The sequence below is a fragment of the Schistocerca serialis genome, chromosome 2 (assembly GCF_023864345.2).
Source record: "Schistocerca serialis cubense isolate TAMUIC-IGC-003099 chromosome 2, iqSchSeri2.2, whole genome shotgun sequence".
NCBI classification, from domain to species: Eukaryota; Metazoa; Arthropoda; class Insecta; order Orthoptera; family Acrididae; genus Schistocerca; species Schistocerca serialis.
Window position 1 is genome coordinate 641,773,196 of NC_064639.1, and position 21,227 is coordinate 641,794,422.

The 21,227-nt window shown below is 39.9% G+C and overlaps 1 protein-coding gene across 1 annotated transcript in view; it reads left to right on the top strand.

Moving 5' to 3' along the window:
* LOC126457717 (sterol regulatory element-binding protein cleavage-activating protein) overlaps positions 1 to 21,227 on the top strand; it is a 229,539-nt gene that overhangs the window by 155,061 nt on the left and 53,251 nt on the right. Inside the window, exon 20 of the mRNA XM_050094254.1 lies at positions 4,374 to 4,521. Within this exon, the coding sequence (XP_049950211.1) occupies positions 4,374 to 4,521 (148 nt within the window). The remainder of the gene's footprint in view (positions 1 to 4,373; positions 4,522 to 21,227) is intronic.

A 21,227-nucleotide genomic window follows, 5' to 3' on the forward strand; every position in this document is an offset into this window, starting at 1 on the left:
TCAATAATCATGAAAGAATCCTGGAGGTACTAGAAGGTATCAGATAGATTATATAATGGTAAGACAGAGATTTAGGAACCAAGTTTGAAATTGTAAGACATTTCCAGGGGCAGAGGTGGACTCTGACCACAGTCTATTGGTTATGAACTGTAGATTAAAACTGAAGAAAGTGCAAAAAGTTGGGAATTTAAGAAGATGGGACCTGGATAAACTGAAAGCACCAGAGGTTGTACAGAGTTTCAGGGAGAGCATAAGGGAACAATTGACAGGAATGGGTAGCTCTGAGGGATGACGTAGTGAAGGCAGCAGAGGGTCGAGTAGGTAAAAAGACGAGGGCTAGTAGAACTCCTTGGGTAACAGAAGAAATATTGAACTTAATTGACGAAAGGAGAAAATATAAAAATGCAGTAAATGAAGCAGGCAAAAAGGAATACAGACGTCTCAAAAATGAGATCGACAGGAAGTGCAAAATGGCTAAGCAGGGATGGCTAGAGGACAAATGTAAGGATGTAGAGGCTTATCTCACTAGGGGTAAGATAGATATTGCCTACAGGAAAATTAAAGAGACCTTTGGAGAAAAGAGAACCACTTGTATGAATATCAAGAGCTCAGATGGGAACCCAGTTCTAAGCAAAGAAGGGAAAGCAGAAAGGTGGAAGGAGTATATAGAGGGTCTATACAAGGGCGATATACTTGAGGACAGTATTATGAAAATGGAAGAGGCTGTAGATGAAGATTAAATGGGAGATACGATACTGCGTGAAGAGTTTGACAGAGCACTGAAAGACCTGAGTCGAAACAAGGCCCCAGGAGTAGACAACATTCCATTAGAACTACTGATGGCCTTGGGAGAGCCAGTCCTGACAAAACTCTACCATCTGGTGAGCAAAATGTATGAGACAGGCGAAATACCCTCAGACTTCAAGAAGAATATACTAATTCCAATCCCAAAGAAAGCAGGTGTTGACAGATGTGAAAATTACTGAACTATCAGTTAAATAAGTCACGGCTGCAAAATACTAATGCAAATTCTTTACAGACAAATGGAAAAACTGGTAGAAGCCGACCTTGGGGAAGATCAGTTTGGATTCCGTAGAAATATTGGAACACGTGAGGCAATACTGACCTTACGACTTATCTTAGAAGAAAGATTAAGGAAAGGCAAACCTATGTTTTTAGCATTTGTAGACTTAGAGAAAGCTTTTGATAATGTTGACTGGAATACTGTCTTTCAAATTCTGAAGGTAACAGGCGTAAAATACAGGGAGCGAAAGGCTATTTACAATTTGTACAGAAACCAGATGGCAGTTATAAGAGTCGAGGGGCATGAAAGGGAAACAGTGGTTGGGAAGGGAGTGAGACAGGGTTGTAGCGTCTCCCCGATGTTATTCAATCTGTATATTGAGCAAACAGTAAAGGAAACAAAAGAAAAATTCGGAGTAGGTATTAAAATCCATGGAGAAGAAATAAAAACTTTGAGGTTCGCCGATGACATTGTAATTCTGTCAGAGACTGCAAAGGACTTGGAAGAGCAGTTGAACGGAATGGACAGTGTCTTGAAAGGAGGATATAAGATGAACATCAACAAAAGCAAAACGAAGATAACGGAATGTAGTCGAATTAAGTCGGGTGATGCTGAGGGAATTACATTAGGAAATGAGACGCTGAAAGTAATAAAGGAGTTTTGCTATTTGGGGAACAACATAACTGATGATTGTCGAAGTAGAGAAGATATAAAATGTAGACTGGCAATGACAAGGAAAGCGTTTCTGAAGAAGAGAAATGTGTTAACATCGAGTATAGATTTAAGTGTCAGGAAGTCGTTTCTGAAAGTATTTGTATGGAGTGTAGCCATATATGGAAGTGAAACATGGACGATAAATAGTTTGGACAAGAAGAGAATAGAAGCTTTCGAAACTTGGTGCTACAGAAGAATGCTGAAGATTAGATGGGTAGATCACATAATTAATGATGAAGTATTGAATAGAATTGGGGAGAAGAGGAGTATGTGGCACAACTTGACAAAAAGAAGAAACCGGTTAGTAGGACATGTTCTGAGGCATCAAGGGATCACAAATTTAACATTGGAGGGCAGCATGGAGGGTAGAAATCGTAGAGGAAGACCAAGAGATGAATACACTTAGCAGATTCAGAAGGATGTAGATTGCAGTAAGTACTGTGAGATGAAGAAGCTTGCACAGGATAGGGTAGCATGGAGAGCTGCATCAAACCAGTCTCAGGACTGAAGAAAACAACAACAACAGCAACAGCACTAAAAGAAATCAAAAATATTCATAGAGAAATACAACTTTTATTTCTTCCTTATCTTTCAATGTTGCTAAGGAGCAAACACAAATAAATACACGATTCCCAACATGTTAACACTCCTTGTAACTAATGAAAAAAGAATGTGAAATATATATACAATACTCCAAATGTTTATTTACTTTTGTAGACAGAATTTTGTGTGATTTCTTGAAGTGAATAATCCAACTTGGAGAAAGAGAGACATTTCTTACTACTTTCAGTCAAACAACACTTAACTGCTTTTTATTTGATGAAATTGTTCATGACTTTTCTTTTGAATATAGTTGATAGTCAGATGTGGCATGCTAAATTCCATCGGTTGATCTGCAGTTTGCAATATCCAGTATTTAATTGCTTATAACCACATGTCTTGTACTATTTAAATGTTCATTTTTAAACTTTAATCCCTGTTTTGGACTTCACATAATCTTTCATCCATGTTTTCTTTTGATGGCATCAGTTGGCATCCATTGTCCATAGAAAGCAGAAAAATATTCACGTTTCCGCACATAGCGTTATTGAACTCTACATAATATTTGCTAAAACTCCATCTATAATCACAATATTGGTGTTCCAAACCCTTATCAGAAATTTTAAAAAATATTAGATTCCTGTTTTTAACTGTCATGAATTGGAGTTCCTCTACAATGACTGCTGCAGTGATAAAAAGACGGACACACATCCCAGATCATGCGCACTAACTTGCCTTAAGTGCAGCTAGCAATATGGAGGGGTATGCATGTCTTAGTTGCAAGCACCAAGCCAGCAAATTTCATTAGTTTTTTTTCCAGTCTGTATCAATGCTGAAATTTGACATGTGGTTTTTAACCCTTTAAGCAACAAAAAAAGTTATCCAGCATGACAATGAAGTACATGTCTGTATGTATTCTTTGAAATAGTAATCAATAAAACTGCTCAATGTATATGTGTTCCCAAGTCCACCTTGAATTATGGGATGGTAGCAGTTCATGTCAATGAATCAGCACAGGATCAGCATTGAAAAAGGTTGAAAAAATCTTTGGGAAATGAGTAATGTCAACTTCAACAGTAAACTTATGCCCTCAGGGGGAAGACATTTCCCAAAGGATTGGAAGTTATTATAGTTCTGTTTGAAACTGTAGAAATAGTAGCTACATCATCTGCTCCAGAGTCTCGTCCAAATTTTGAATCTTCTGTGTGTTCTTTGGTAATCTCTTCCTAACAGTTCACTACACTATATGCCAGAACTTCATCTGCCACAGAATCATGCTGCCTACCTGAAGTCTTTGTATAGATATAAAAGAAATACACACAAATGTTAGTATGATCCCTCTAACTATAAAACCAACCAAATTTGAGTAAATAATATGTCTGTTACACTCAAGTGTGTGCATAAACTGTTTTCATCGCATTACATATTTTCTGTAATCATCCTGCATGTGCTTTGTCAGAAGAAATAATTTATATTATCTCAGCAGCTAACATTTTCCAGGTAATTTGTGAAACAATATTATCTCCAATGTTCATTCTTCATTAGAAGCAGCATTTCACAGAATACAATCAATAAAATTGGTTTTAACTAGGAACTGAATTCATGACAATCTTTTCTGTTTACATGTATAGCGTGGAAGAAAACTAGCTGTAAATATGCTTACAAAATGGCTCCCATAATTTTATATTTTATAATGTAGTGAAATGTTACTGTGAATTGAATTTACCATGATATCAGAAGCCTGAATCCACAGGTGACATATGCTAGCTGACAACAAAACCACCTCTGAAGACAAGTGTCTGAAAGGCCACTGGTAAAGATTCATACCATTATTCACTGATATCTGATGCTTGCAGAGTTAGAAATGTAGAATTGGTGTTCATCCACATCAGAGAAACTGTTGTGAATATATTATTAGCAATCAAATTAATTGTTTGTAGTGAACATGTAGATAAAGCGAGGTAAACTATAAGTGACAAAACATTATGGCTAATTTTCATATGGCAGGTTGGACCATTCTCTTTTGAATGTATTTAAAACATTAAATCGGTACTTCATAATAATATATGTTTCAACAGTTATTGTTTTTGTGTAGGTTTTTCGGTTGGAAGATCAGCGGCCCCTGTACACATTGCATGGACATTGTGGACCTATTACCTGTGTTTTTATTGACCGCATTTCTCCATTACTTTCTGGTTCTGGCAGCCAAGATGGACTTCTTTGCGTGTGGGACCTACTGACAGGTAAATAAAGTTACCAAAAACAAATATTTGTTTGTACTTTATACAGTTGTTAATTTCTACAATGGCTGCTTCGGTTTCCTATTGTTTCCAAGTTTTTTAAATGTCCACTGTAAATAATTTGTGATGCAAATTCTGTAAAGTTAATATTAACGTAAGCATAAAATTCAGAGTGTTAACTGATGTTTGCGTATTGTTTGTTATGTTTATATTCGTGCTGTTGCATATGATTTCATCCTTAGATGTGTGGAGAAAAGAAGTACTTTCAGATATATCTACAGAGCATTTGTTTAAAAAGCACTCTTGTATTAAGGACTGAAACAGTCTAAGATACAGAAGTGAGGAAGTCATAAAAGAGCTGTTAAATGGAAGGGACTGGCAGCCACTTAATTTGTGTCCATACTGGTTTTGTCTGCATGATTGCTTAATGGTATACTTGTGGTTGTGCAGCCAAGTTGTTGTTTCAGTTTTGTGTGTGTGTGGGGGATGGGGGGGGGGGGGGGGGGTAGGGTGTCCGCTTGCAGCACTCAGTGACAAGGTTATCAGCGTCCACACAAAATTAATAGAAATCAATGTGATTAAACAGAGAAAATGTGAGAAAAGACATTAAGTCTCACGCATGACCACCTGCAAAGTCACGTTAGCTCACATCATGGAAGATATTATTAAAATGGTTCAGATGCTCTACATTTGTTAACCAAAACATGAGGAAAACTAAAGTAGATTCACAACAATATATGGCTGGCTGACCACTAATAAAAAAACACAGATGAGCCAGCCACCCTCATAACCCATTATAAACATCACTAAAATTTCAGGGAGGCAAGCAAGACCTTAAAAGTTGTGCCACGCTTGTTTGATCGTCAGTTAAAACAGAGGGTAAATATGTTGACAAATGAGCTGCTGCCCATTGATCTGAAAATAAAATTCTAGTAAAACGTGGTGCACTGTGATCTGTATGCCAGAAGCACCACATATTGGAGCATCCCTTTGCCAGAGCTCAGAAGTGATGAGTCGTAGGGATGCGGCCCATGTGAAGACAAGTAAGAAGGACCTCATCTCACCTGTGTGGCTGGGAACATATATGCCATGGCCACGTTGTGAACTTCACTAGATGCAGCTTATTGCCTGCTACTTCCAGCCATTCATCTTCCCATTGATGCGCGACTCTGAACCTCAACAGTGAGGCAATAGCATTTAAGGGGATAGCATACTGAAGTATCTTTGGATATTGACAAGCCTCCTTGGCTGCTACATCTGTCCTTTTGTTCTCCTTAATGCCCATGTGCCATAGCACTCAACAGAAAGGCACCCCTTTCCCCAGTATTTGTAGGTGGAGTAGGGCATAATGGATTTTCTGGACTGCTTTTTCTGCTGGGAAGAGTGCACGCAGAGTAATCTAGCCGGTAGATACGCACAGTTGCCAGGGCAATCATGGTGAGAGCCGGAGCGAGGAGGGTTGCAGAGCATTAGCGGTGAGGGTTGCACCAGGCAGTCTGCATACTGTAGGGGAAATGCTGAGTGCTGGAGTGGAAGTGCCCTTCTAAACTGTAGCCTACATTTACATGTTTTTGGAAATACTAAGTGGAGCTCCTCCACATTCACACTTCCATGGTGCCCATCCATAAAGGTTTACTGTCAGCTCTGCTTTGGTAAGTATCTACAAAGAATTCCACTGAAAAGGCAACAGAAGCAGCAGTTTTATTTTCCCCTTACCTGTTAACATTTGTAACTTCCAGAGAAGTGTTAAGAGAGGCGAATTTTGGCTAAAATGTACATTTCTTTTGTTGCCATGTTAAAATTTGCTTCTTTTACCAAAACTTTGTAAAGTTTGCGCAATTTCACCTCAGTAACATGTTGTGCATATACAATTGCGAGATAATTCTGAAGCAGTGGTATATTAAGTGAGGAACTCGAGACAAGTAAGTTTAATATCTATGAAACAGCACATCCTCAAATAAAAAAACATAACTTCACATATGTTGTTCCAAAACCCACAGAATTACTCAATTCACCAGCTATCGATGGCCATTAAAAATTACATTTTTTCATTGAAAAATTTTGTAGTTTGTGGAATAACATGGAAGATAATGAAGATTATCATAATAATCATATGGCAAATAATCTCCTCTTTCTGTGCTATCATTTGCAGAGACCTTGTTTTGATATCTCAAACTGTTTATCAAATATGAGTTAATGTTTTGCATATTTCATTCTATCTTTATCACTGGCATCCACAATCACGAATGCATGTGCTACATAGTATCAATTTCCTCAAGACTGGTGACAAATAGAGACCTCTGCCCAAGTTTAAAGAAAAATTGAATATGTTAGCCGAATTTCATACACACCAATATATTATTTAATATGCACAAAATGAAAAACGTAGTAACCACTATTTTTTTATTGCAAACTCTGCCAAATATTGCGCAGTGTCTTACTTAAGTGCAGGTATGACAATAACTATATCATTAATGAAATGATGGGCATGTCATCTTGAAGCTGCACTTAAAGCTATAAGTAACAAAAAAATGAATTTTTCTACCAAATAGTTTCACTTGAGAAAGATTGCAGAGTGTGGGCTTCGATTCTGTCATCACAGCCAACCAGCCGTAAGCGGGCAGACAGTTGTTGGCCTTCCTTTCTGAACAAACGAATGAACTCGTCCAGTGCTCAAGGCAGAAATTGGTTACTTCGCATTGGCCGCTGTATCCTACGTCAATTCTACAAGCATTCTAGAGAGTGAAGGTCACTCAGGAATTGGGAACAAAGAAAGTCTTTAGAACTTTCAGCACATTTAATGCACAGTATTTTGATCACTAATCCTGCCATCTTCTTCAAGTACTGCAATTTGTGCTGTCGCATGTACTCGCTGCCTGGACTCCTCCAGCCAGACTGCGAACTATTGTTGGTTTCTTGCTGCTATTTATACCTGATGGTGAGCTTGACTCTGATGCCCACTGTGTTCTTCGATGCTCCGCTTTTCTGAGCCCACACTGATATTCCATGAAATGCACATTCTCTCAGTGTGTCACAACTTGGTGAATGTGATATCCAGTGGGATCTTATGAAACTGAGTACAAGACCCCAAGCCTTCTTTAAATTGATACCTCCATCCCCATTTATTACCTTTTCTAACATTTTTATTTTGATGGAGCCCTTTATTGTGCTGTCCAAGAAACTTTGCATTTGTACACACTGATTTTATTCTCATCCTATTTCATTTCATAATTACACTCCTGGAAATGGAAAAAAGAACACATTGACACCGGTGTGTCAGACCCACCATACTTGCTCCGGACACTGCGAGAGGGCTGTACAAGCAATGATCACACGCGCGGCACAGCGGTCACACCAGGAACCGCGGTGTTGGCCGTCGAATGGCGCTAGCTGCGCAGCATTTGTGCACCGCCGCCGTCAGTGTCAGCCAGTTTGCCGTGGCATACGGAGCTCCATCGCAGTCTTTAACACTGGTAGCATGCCGCGACAGCGTGGACGTGAACCGTATGTGCAGTTGACGGACTTTGAGCGAGGGCGTATAGTGGGCATGCGGGAGGCTGGGTGGACGTACCGCCGAATTGCTCAACACGTGGGGCGTGAGGTCTCCACAGTACATCGATGTTGTCGCCAGTGGTCGGCGGAAGGTGCACGTGCCCGTCGACCTGGGACCGGACCGCAGCGACGCACGGATGCACCCCAAGACCGTAGGATCCTACGCAGTGCCGTAGGGGACCGCACCGCCACTTCCCAGCAAATTAGGGACACTGTTGCTCCTGGGGTATCGGCGAGGACCATTTGCAACCGTCTCCATGAAGCTGGGCTACGGTCCCGCACACCGTTAGGCCGTCTTCCGCTCACGCCCCAACATCGTGCAGCCCGCCTCCAGTGGTGTCGCGACAGGCGTGAATGGAGGGATGAATGGAGACGTGTCGTCTTCAGCGATGAGAGTCGCTTCTGCCTTGGTGCCAATGATGGTCGTATGCGTGTTTGGCGCCGTGCAGGTGAGCGCCACAATCAGGACTGCATACGACCGAGGCACACAGGGCCAACACCCGGCATCATGGTGTGGGGAGCGATCTCCTACACTGGCCGTACACCACTGGTGATCGTCGAGGGGACACTGAATAGTGCACGGTACATCCAAACCGTCATCGAACCCATCGTTCTACCATTCCTAGACCGGCAAGGGAACTTGCTGTTCCAACAGGACAATGCACGTCCGCATGTATCCCGTGCCACCCAACGTGCTCTAGAAGGTGTAAGTCAACTACCCTGGCCAGCAAGATCTCCGGATCTGTCCCCCATTAAGCATGTTTGGGACTGGATGAAGCGTCGTCTCACGCGGTCTGCACGTCCAGCACGAACGCTGGTCCAACTGAGGCGCCAGGTGGAAATGGCATGGCAAGCCGTTCCACAGGACTACATCCAGCATCTCTACGATCGTCTCCATGGGAGAATAGCAGCCTGCATTGCTGCGAAAGGTGGATATACACTGTACTAGTGCCGACATTGTGCATGCTCTGTTGCCTGTGTCTATGTGCCTGTGGTTCTGTCAGTGTGATCATGTGATGTATCTGACCCCAGGAATGTGTCAATAAAGTTTCCCCTTCCTGGGACAATGAATTCACGGTGTTCTTATTTTAATTTCCAGGAGTGTATATTTGAGAGCAGTGCTCAGCAGTAGCCCCCCGACCCCCCTCCCCCTCCCGTGCTACAGCACATGATGAGGCTGCGGTGGGACGCATTGGTCCCGCTCTATTCTTTAAACATTACCTGAATAGGCTTAATGTTGTCTTCTCCTTCACTCTGCGATGGTGGATACTGGTTTAGCCGACAAAAGCAGTGTTGAGTATCAAGTTCATATTTAATATCCTGACATCAATTACACAATTTTACTGACTGTCGCTGTAAGAAGTTCAGACTCAAAAGCAGCCAGCTGTAAAGAAGTGCTTGCCATAATGGCTTGTAATCTGCATGAAACACGCCAAGCGGAGTTTGTGTATAACTTGAAATGTTCACACGCTAATATCTCTGTAAATAAACCACTCATAGGGCTCAAACATTCACAAAATATTCAATACTGTAGTCTCTCCTTGTTAACGGCATGAGAGCCGACCAAACATGCAATTTTCTTCATTTTAGTACATATTTGATCAGCGCAGTTTAACATAGGTAACATAGGTGTTTACCAGAAGACAGCTCACGAGCGACTCTTTCCACTTACAGAATCTGAGGCACAGAGCCCTACTCAAACGTGCGGGGAATGCTGAATTCTTATTGGCTAGTATGTTAAGCAGCCAATCTGATCATCTCAAGGACTTTTGAACTCGGGGTATTCCTAATGTCAGCCAATCAGTTTACCACAAGTAATTTAGACTAGAAATGTCTTAATTTTGAAACTAAATAAAATTTAATGAAGACAGAATATGATTACTTTTCACAAAATAAATTACTAATAAAATTTAAGATTCAATGCCCTTTCTGGCTGCCTTTTACAAAATCAAACTCACTCAGACATATGTCACAAATTCTCCTATTGCACAACAACTTTCTCATGTATACATTTACATACTTTTAATAAATATCACATTCTCACTTTATGCATGTCTTCCATTCACTCTCAGTCTCTCCAAAACACACACTCACATCTAAAACATGAAAAAATAATAATTTTCCAAAGTACTTTTAATTACGTCAGAGATGTGTGGTAATGAAACAAAAGGCAATTAGACTATATGAACCTATCCTCTTGGATGTAGTTTCGGTTGATACTGTAGATGAATACATTAAATTCCCTAACTCAGTGTCATAATGCCAGCACAGTTATTATATATTGTAGGTAAAAATTTATATCTCCAAAAGTATTGAAGTTACTGGTTTGAAATTTAAGCAGTATGGTTGTGTTATCCGTATAATTTGGTACACTGAATATGAAAAAGATCGATTAATATTTAATAGTACTTTTTCAGAGTCATAGAGAGTCTACTGCATTGCATGTGGCATTAGTCAAGTACACCACTCACCTGGCCCAGGAACCTGCGTCAGCTGTGCGAGTGTGAGAACCAAAATCTGCTCTCCCTCCTGACTTCACGTCAAGCTACACTTTCAATGCAAGCTGATAACTTGTAATAATTTGCTACATTTCAAGCCTTGGCCTCCTCAAAAATCAGCTTCCATACATTTCTGCTTTTCTCTTCCATTCTCAGATCTCCAGCTTGGTAAGCTCAGCCATCACATTGTCATCTACATGTTTGTCAGCCCTTCCTTCTGGTGGAATGTAATCTGCCTTTCATTATTTGTTTGGTAATCCTGTCTTTCTCCCGTCCTCTCCATATGTCCTAACTGTTGCATTCTTTAAGATTTAATAAATCTTACTAGATCTTTCGTTTGTACAAGTTGTGGTATTTTGTGGTTGTATCTTATGCTCCATCCCTCTGCTTCTCTCACAGGTCTATAAATTTTTTACTGGATTTTTCTTTTAAATGCCCTTAGACTGTTCATATCTGCTTCTGTCATTCTCCACATTTATGATTCATATGTAACACCTGGGCATACAGGGGAATAGTGTAATCTTATTTAATACATTGCCTTATCCTATTGTCACACCTAGATATCGGAAGAAGCTAACAGCTTAAAACATTTTCAGAGGACTTCAGTACATGTGTTGTTCTTCTGGTCTTAGAATTGAACATTAACATGTATTTTGGTGTGTTTTTTGTTTACAATCAATCCAATTTTTTGCTCTTTATGTTTCCATTATTTCGTGCATTTGTTTAGTATGCAGTATCATCTGCATAGGCACATATCTAATTGGATTTCAGCATTATTGTACCAGTGCTAAGTTAAATAGGTAAACAGGACTGCAGAGGCACCATCACCATGTTTCACTTCTTCTGTAAAGTTAATGCCCTTGGCCGTTTTATTTTTCACCTTTATTATCGCCTTTGTGTCCATCATCGTCAACACAACTAACATTCTTAGCTTGTCAAAGATGTTCCTTTAGCACTTTATATAATGCTTCCCCATGAACCATGGACCTTGCCGTTGGTGGGGAGGCTTGCAAGCCTCAGCGATACAGACAGCTGTACCTTAGGTGCAACCACAACAGAGGGGTATCTGTTGAGAGGCCAGACAAATGTGTGGTTCCTGAAGAGGGGCAGCAGCCTTTTCAGTAGTTGCAGGGGCAACAGTCTGGATGATTGACTGATCTGGCCTTGTAACCCTAACCAAAACAGCCTTGCTGTGCTGGCACTGCGAACAGCTGAAAGCAAGGGGAAACTACGGCTGTAATTTTTCCCGAGGGCATGCAGCTTTACTCTATGGTTATATGACGATGGCGTCCTCTTGGGTAAAATATTCCGGAGGTAAAATAGTCCCCATTCGGATCTCTGGGTGGGGACTACTCAGGAGGACATTGTTATCAGGAGAAAGAAAACTAACATTCTACAGATCGGAGCGTGGAATGTCAGATCCCTTAATCGGGCAGGTAGGTTAGAAAATTTAAAAAGGGAAATGGTTAGGTTAAAGTTAGGTATAGTGGGAATTAGTGAAGTTCGGTGGCAGGAGGAACAAGGCTTTTGGTCATGTGACTACAGGGTTATAAACACAAAGTCAAATAGGGGTATTGCAGGATTAGGTTTAATAATAAATAGGAAAATAGGAATGTGGGTAAGCTACTACAAATAGCATAGTGAACGCATTATTGTGGGCAAGATAGATACAAATCCCACGCCTACCACAGTAGCACAAGTTTATATGCCAACTAGCTCTGCAGATGACGAAGAGATTGATGAAATGTATGATGAGATAAAAGAAATTATTCAGATAGTGAAAGGAGACAAAAATTTAATTGTCATGGGTGACTGGAACTTGATAGTAGGAAAAGGAAGAGAAGGAAATGTAGTAGATGAATATGGAATGGGATTAAGGAATGAAGTGCCTGGTAGAATTTTGGACAGAGCATAACTTAAACATAGCTAACACTTGGTTCGAGAATCATAAAAGGTTGTATACATGGAAGAAGTCTGGAGATACTGGAAGGTCTCAGATAGATAATATAATGGTAAGACAGAGGTTTAGGAACCAGGTTTTAAATTGTAAGACATTTCCAGGGGCAGATGTGGACTCTGACCACAATCTATTGGTTATGAACTGTAGATTAAAACTGAAGAAAGTGCAAAAAGTTGGGAATTTGAGGAGATGGGACCTGGATAAACTGAAAGAATCAGAGGTTGTAGAGAGCTTCAGGGAGAGCATATGGGAACAATTGACGGGAATTGGGGAAAGAAATACAGTAGAAGAAGAATGGGTATCTTTGAGAGATGAAATAGTGAAGGTAGCAGAGGATCAAGTAGGTAAAATGACGAGGGCTAGTAAAAATCCTTGGGTAACAGAAAATATATTGAATTTAATTGATGAAAGGAGGAAATATAAAACTGCAATAAATGGAGCAGACAAAAAGGAATGCAAATGTCTCAAAAATGAGAAAGAGTATATAGAAGGGCGGTGTACTTGAGGACAATATTATGGAAATGGAAGAGAATGTAGATGAAGATGAAATGGGAGATACGGTACTGCGTGAAGAGTTTGAGTGAGCACTGAAAGACCTAAGTCGAAACAATGCCCCAGGAGTAGACAACATTCCATTAGAACTACTGACGGTCTTGGGAGAGCCAGTCCTGACAAAACTATACCATCTGGTGAGCAAGATGTATGAGACAGGCGAAATACCCTCAGACTTGAAGAAGAATATAATAATTCCGATCCCAAAGAAAGCAGGTGTTGACAGATGTGAAAATTACTGAACTATCAGTTTAATAAGTCACGGCTGCAAAATACTAATGCAAATTCCTTACAGACAAATGGAAAAACTGGTAGAAGCCGACCTCAGGGAAGATCAGTTTGGATTCTATAGAAATACTGGAAAAGCAAACCTACGTTTCTAGCATTTGTAGACTTAGCGAAAGCTTTTGACAATGTTGACTGGAATACTCTCTTTCAAATTCTGAGGGTGGCAGGGGTAAAATACAGGGAGCGAAAGGCTATTTACAATTTGTACAGAAACCAGATGGCAGTTATGAGTCGAGGGACATGAAAGGGAAGCAGCGGTTGGGAAGGGAGTGAGACAGGGTTGTAGCCTCTCCCCGATTCTATTCAATCTGTATATTGAGCAAGCAGTAAAGGAAACAAAAGAAAAATTTGGAGTAGGAATTAAAATCCATAGAGAAGAAATAAAAACTTTGAGGTTCGCCGATGACATTGTAATTCTGTCAGAGACAGCAAAGGACTTGGAAGAGCAGTTGAACGGAATGGGCAGTGGCTTGAAAGGAGGATATAAGATGAACATCAACAAAAGCAAAATGAGGATAATGGAATATAGTCTAAATAAGTCGGGTGATGCTGAGGGTATTAGATTAGGAAATGAGACGCTGAAAGTAGTAAAGGAGTTTTGCTATTTGGGGAGCAAAATAACTGATGATTGTCAAAGTAGAGAAGATATAAAATGTAGACTGGCAATGACAAGGAAAGCGTTTCTGAAGAAGAGAAATTTGTTAACATCGAGTATATAGTTAAGTGTCAGAAAGTCATTTCTGAAAGTATTTGTATGGAGTGTAGCCATGTATGGAAGTGAAACATGGATGATAAATGGTTTGGACAAGAAGAGAATAGAAGCTTTTGAAATGTGGTGCTACAGAAGAATGCTGAAGGTTAGATAGGTAGATCACACAACTAGTGAGGAGGTATTGACTAGAATTGGGGAGAAGAGGAGTTTGTGGCACAACTTGACTAGAAGAAGGGATCGGTTGGTAGGACATGTTCTGAGGCATCAAGGGATCACCAATTTAGTATTGGAGGGCAGTGTGGAGGGTAAAAATCGTGTAGGGAGACAAAGAGATGAATACACTAAGCAGATTCAGAAGGATGTAAGTTGCACTAGGTACTGGGAGATGAAGTAGATTGCACAGGGTAGAGTAGCATGGAGAGCTGCATTAAACCAGTCTCAGGACTGAAGATCACAACAACAACAAAGGCTCTCTGTATATTCTTTCCATTTTTCTGCTTTCCCTTTTTTGCTTAGTACTGGCTTGCCATCTGAGTTCTTGATATTCGTACAGGTGCTTCTCTTTACTCAAACGTCTCTGTAATTTTTATATAGATAGCATATATCTTCCATCTAGTTACACACTGCCTTGCATTTGTCTCTAGCCACTCCTGTGTTACCATTTTTCACTTTCTGTCAATCTCAGTTTTTAGATGCCTATATTCCCTTTCGCCCCCTTCATTTACTGCATTTTTAGATTTATCCCTTCATCAGTTAAATTCAATAATATATTCAGTGTATGACACTGGGATTTGTACTGTGTTGTGTCTTTTTTCTTACTTGATCACGATGTATACGGCCTGGGATAACTGGAAGATCTGGGAAAAACCTGGGAATTTTTTAGAACTCCGGGAATTTTTTATCGTTTCAATGTTCAGTTAAATTTTTGTAATTTTGAATGGTAAGAACCAATACTCTAACAAAGGATATTACTGTACCTCACTACTGCAGAATAATACTGCAGCAATAAAACGTAAAAAGCTAACAAAAATAAGACTTAAGTTGCAAAGGAAATGCGCCGTATATGACAACAAAACACAGTATTTATACAACCTTCTGATAGCAGCAAAATGTGTCAAAGTCTTCAGGAAGACTATGCAATCCTTCATAACAACAAATTGCCTCCGATGAGCATGACATCACAACTGTTCACATTAGGTTTTTTTGGGCAGTTGCAAGCGAGCTCATGCCCATGCACAGTTGAGTTCCATATGAGTAGTACCTTCTCCCGCTTCTGGCTGCAGAAGTGTGGTGGATAGTTGTATAAACAGTACTTGGTGCACCCAAGCTGACAGACTCACGCATGCACAACAGGCCTGGACCTAGGGGTGGAGGGTGGGGGCAAACCGGGGTATCTGCCCAGGGCAGCAATTTCGGTGGGGGAGGGGGGGTGTGTGCAAAATTCATATTCTTCAGGGGGGGAGGGGGGACTTCTTTTACAAAGCACCTAGCATCCAGCACACATTGGTCTATCGATTACTCACTCACTGCCTTTTTTGTATTGAATATTCTTGAACACATTCTAAGTTGAATTTTGAATGGGTGCATAGTGTACGTGATGTGTCTGCCAGGGGAATCCCTGTCGCATCTAGAAATAAAGTTTCCTTCATACAAAAGGGGACGGATTTATACAAGCTGAGCAGAATAAAGCTGAATGTGTGAACGCCAATCGCTGTTCATGTAGTTGATCGCTTTTGCAAATGATCAGCATTGTTATAATTACTAGTGAAATCCATAGATTCAGGCTACCAGAGTGGAGATAAATGACTAAAAGGAATAACAGGTAAGAAAGATTATGTATTATCTTCTCGGAAAATTCAAGAAAATGAAAGTTCGACAGAAATTTTTTGGCCAGATCGCTACACTAGTAAGAGCTTGCTGTACAGTCCCCATCTAGCAGCCACTTTTTTAAGTTCTCTTCTGGGAATAGCATGGAAAACACATTGTACGAACACATAACAACACCTAACTGGAGAATAACTAAACCGCTGCTTGTGACAGAGTTAGTGAAGTTAACCGGAGAATAAGTTTTGACACTGGCAGGAATAGTTACAGAATTAGTGATGTCAAGATTGTTTATTAGAATGAGGAAGGAGAAGAAATGGGGACATTAAATTATGGAAGAATAGTATGTATTAATTGTGAGTTTTCTTTAAGAGGGGCAAGATGTCAAACTGGCCAACTGGGAAACAGAGAGGCACTGTAGGACAACCTTATTTCCACTCTCCTGAATATAGTTTGATAACATCCATTACAAAATATTATACGTTTGAATTCCACAGAGCAAAATACAGTGATGTGCGACAGAAGAATGCTGTGTGAAGAGGTGTGGCTCTGCACTTTGACACACTTACGACCAAATAACATGTCTTAAATTTCCTCAATCGAATACATATGTTTTATATATGAGATTCTTCAGAAAGATGTGTGCTACAGAGTGCACATATTTCTGAAAAGTCGAGTTCTTAAAATTTTTGGCATCCCACCTCAAATGCTTGGGGGAAAGGGGGGCCGCCACCATGTAGTATTGCCCCAGTTCAGAAATATCGTAGATCTGCAGTTGATGCACAGAGCAATAAGAGTTGTAGTGGGGATGTGGGTAGTCTCCACGTGACCCGTGTTTACGTTTAGTGATTTTGCTGTTTCCTCTCCGTTTATCAAATGAAAACAAAATGAATTTATGTGACCAGGAGCTATCGAGTGAATTAAAATACATTCGCATAGCTACGGGAGGCTAAAATATGTTACTAGTTTCAGATTTTATTTTATTTCTACCTTCCTGACAGTCAAGCTTTGATTGCTCTGCAGAACAATGAAGTTATTTTTGTCGGTTTGCTAAGGCTATTTGGCTTTTATTGATCTTTTCCACTGAGGCAGCAAATTTTTGTGAAATGGAAGTGTTTAATTACGCACTATTGGCCAGTTTCAACTGTTCGCTGCATTTCAAGTGCACGTTTTCATCCTCTAGCACATACGGCATTATGCCATAATAAAGAAGTAAACACGAGATGATGCGGAACTGATACTCCAAGAAAACTGACATCCGAATCTGGACATACGAATGTGCACTTTAAGCCGAATTATGCATTTTAGTACAGTTCACGAAATTCCTATGTTCTTGGAGTATCCTCTAATGTCTCATTTCTTTTATGACATAATGTAAGATCTTTTAATGTTATACATGTATGAACGTAGGGGCTTCCTGTGTCATTGTAGCTGCACAAGTGCTGTGATGCCTGTTACCTGGCGGTCTCTGCCAACTTCAGAAACGAACCAGTTTCTAACAGATTGTGGGAAAATATTGTGAATGGCTGTTTGAAGAACCTTACTTTCAAAGTAAAGTACCTTTTAGGCAAGATGAACTATGTGCGAGAATGTGTGATGAATTTCTTAAATCACAGAGCGTTTGACTCTAATTTAGAAATCAGTTCTTTGAGGACGGCCATTTAGAAGAATTTCGAGCCCAGATGATTAGACATTTATGTCATCGTTAAAGATTTTTCTGGCACATTTGTGTGGTGTATCTTAAAGTGTAACATGCGCATAAAAGATCAACATTATATGTGAAATGTTAGCTTCTCTTGTAGCTTATTAATCTTGGAGACCAACTTTATATGTGAAAGCTTTTTCCCCCTTGTAGCAACACTATGTAAGTAAGCATTAACTTTTCCTATTTGTGCGTTTGTGCTACTTAACAGTGATGTTGCTGTTGGCTGACATCATCACGTGTCCTATGCTCTGAATATCTTCCGTCATAGGCTGGGGACATCATGTGACATGAACTATAACTGGCTTACAAAAGTGTATCGCAATTTTGATTTCAATTCTTCAGAAAGTAACATGCAGTGTTTGGTGGAGTTCGAATTTATACTTTCATAATGTGAAAATATGCAGTGTACATGTTGCTGCACATCAAAGATCTTTCCAAAATGTGTTGTTTTTTTCCCCCTGAGTTTCGTTTTCTAAAGTGCTGGGAAATTCTACGGCGATGTACAATACCATAATCATTCAAAGAATTGATAAGTTTTACAGTTCTGAGGAAAAGTATACTGCCACATAACACAGAAAAAGTGTATTTTCACCCGAGAGAAGGTGTATTTTGAACCAGAAAATCTGGGGATTTTTTTTTCCTTGTCTGCTTATGCACCTTGTTGATACTCTGCTGCCTTTCCTATCTCATCTCGCAAAGCTACACATTTGTCTTTTATTGTAATTTTTTACTTCATTTCAGTCCAAGGTTGCCTAATGCTCCCTCTGAAACTATAACCAATCTCTGGTTTCTTAAATTTGCCTCCAGTCACCTTAATTTCGTGCATTTTTGCAGTGTCTTCAATTTTAAACTACCGTTCACAATAAATAAATCACGGTCATAGTCCTCATCTCCTCCTGGAAATGTCTTACAGTTTAAAATCTGGTTCCGAAATCTCTGTCGTACCATTATATAATCAGTCTGAAACTTTTGATTGTCCCCGGGTCTTTTCCTTGTAGTCAGTCTCCTTTCACAATTTTTAAACAAAGTGTTGGCAATTATTAAATCATACTCTGTACAAAATTCTACAAGTCTTCCTCTTTCATTCCTTTTACACAGTCCTTGTTCTGCTACTATTTTTGTGGTCTCTTCCTTTTCCTATAACCGTATTTCAGTACCTGTAACAGTTAAATTACCCCATTAACTATCTGAATAATTTCCTTTATCCCGTCATATATTCTTTCAAACTCTTCATCATTTGAGGAGCTAATTGGCTTGTAAACATGTGAGTGTTGGCTTCATGTCTATCTTGGCTACAATACATGCTGTACATAGTGGCTTATTCACATTCCTGTTCTTGTATTCCTCATTAAGCCTGCTCATGCATTACCAATCTTTGATTTTGTGTTGTTGACCCTGTACTGACCTGACTGTAAGTCCAGTTTTTCCTACCTCCATACTTAATAATTCTGCTATATCTAACTTCAGCCTACCTACCTACCCTATTAAGGGATGCAACATTCCAAGCTCCAGTCATAGAATACCAGTTTTGTTTTTTATGATGAGAACATCATCCTCTTGAGTTGTTCTCGCCCGGAGATCCAAATGGGGGAGTATTTTATCTCCTGACTGTCTTACTGAAGAGGAAGTCATCTTCATTAACCCATAAAGTAGAGCTGGATGCCTTGAGGAAATCAACAAGAGCTTTAGCTGTCCTGTGCTTTGAACTGTTTGCAATACCAATGCAGGAAGGCTGTGTTGGCTAATGTTACAAACCCGCATCAGTCAATCATCCAACCTGTTTCCCCTGCTACTACTGTAATAGCTTATGCCCCTCTTAAGGAGTTGATAATTCACTGCATCCAAACCTGACCTCATTATTGCATTATCTGTTTCTTCCAATTCAACATTCTGCTCTTCTGTAATATAGGAGTAAAAACTTCAACAGCCAAGATTGCTAGTTATAATTGTATTTTTGATGAGTGCTTTTGGCAAATCTAAGTTGTTATTGGACCTTACCCAATACAATACTTGAATGATGTCAAGTGTTCATAATAAGCTCATGCAGTCAGTGCAGTATTTATGATATTTTATGTAAGTTTTATCATTGACATGCTGATGTATCTTTTCTGCAAGATCCTGGAGTGATGTGCCACGACTTGACAGCATTTATTTTATGTATGACAGTGGTGTGTTGATGTATCTGTGTAAGATCCAGTGATGTCAACTTATATTTGCTGAAACCAGTCACCAAAATAAAATTGTGATCTCGGCTGTTGAGAATTTTTACTTCTGTATTTCACATTACTCTAGATTGCCCCCACACTGCAGCGATGTGAAACATTCACCTCTTCTGCTAGATCCAGGACAGTTCCTCTCCATTGCATAAGTCTTTGATGTACTCCTGCCATCTGTCTGCCCTTTCTTTTAAATGTAATAGAGATTTTCCATGTGCATGTAGCAGATCAACACCTTAACATTTTACTTCCTCAAAGAATTCCCACTTTGAGTGAGTCAGTCTTCAATATCTAGTAATCCATTTCATCATCTAGTCCATTTTATTTACAATGTTGAATTTCATCTGCTGTTCATCACTAGTAGATTATGGTTCATATCCATTTCTGCATCTGGGTGTGCTTTGCTGCCTAAGATTTGCTTTTTAAATATATGTGTATCTGTAATGTATTCCAGTTGATATGGGTATCTCCTGGTCTTTTCAAATTATACCTTCTTTTCTCATGACTTTAGTAGACGGCAGAACTCTAGAAACCTCCCTCTCTCACATTCCTTTCTCTCATCCTAAATTGTCTTGTAAATTTGCCTTACTTCCCTCGTCTGTTCCCTTATGCGCTCGCAACTCTTTTGTGAGTACATGCATGGCGAACATGGGGCCTGAAGCCATTCCTGTACTGAAACTTTTCTGGCAGATTAAAACTATGTGCTGCACTGAGACTCGAACTCAGGACCTTTGCTTTTTGCGGACAAGTGCTCTATCACCTGGCCTACCCAAGTACAGTTCACGACCCATCCTCACAGCTTTACTTCTGCCAGTGCCTTATCTCCTATCTTAATCATTGCAGTACTTCTTCCTTTTCTGTGGAGCAATATTACCTGCTGTCTATATCTTTTCTTCAGCATATTCTCTGGAACAGATTCCTTGCTGACAACCTATCCCTCTCATACAATGTCGATTCTGGCTTCTCACACATTTTTCTCCTGTTTTATACTGCATGTTTCGTTTAGCTTATGATTGATCCCAACAACTGGGTTTGACCTCCCTATGTCAAAATTCTTTACAGATTGTGTGTGCCATGCAGGGAAGGTTGCACAGTAAAGAGTCCATGAGTGGTGTCATAAGGAACCTGTACGGCAGTAGCCATTCATGAAAATTTGTCGTATGTGTTACCACAGGTTTGCGTCAGTTGCTGGAATGACCGTCATCCCTGATCTCCAAAGTGTTCTGACCTACTCCAGGAGTGCAAAATCCAGGAACCGAAGGTCGTAGATCACCTCTCATATTTTAAGTTTAGAAAGAAATATGATCATTTTTATCCTGCTTCAGTGATATTGACCTGTGCCACTTCTGTGTCTAAGTCGTTAGCAGTAACTTGGTGCTTTTACTCGCCAACATTGTGCAAA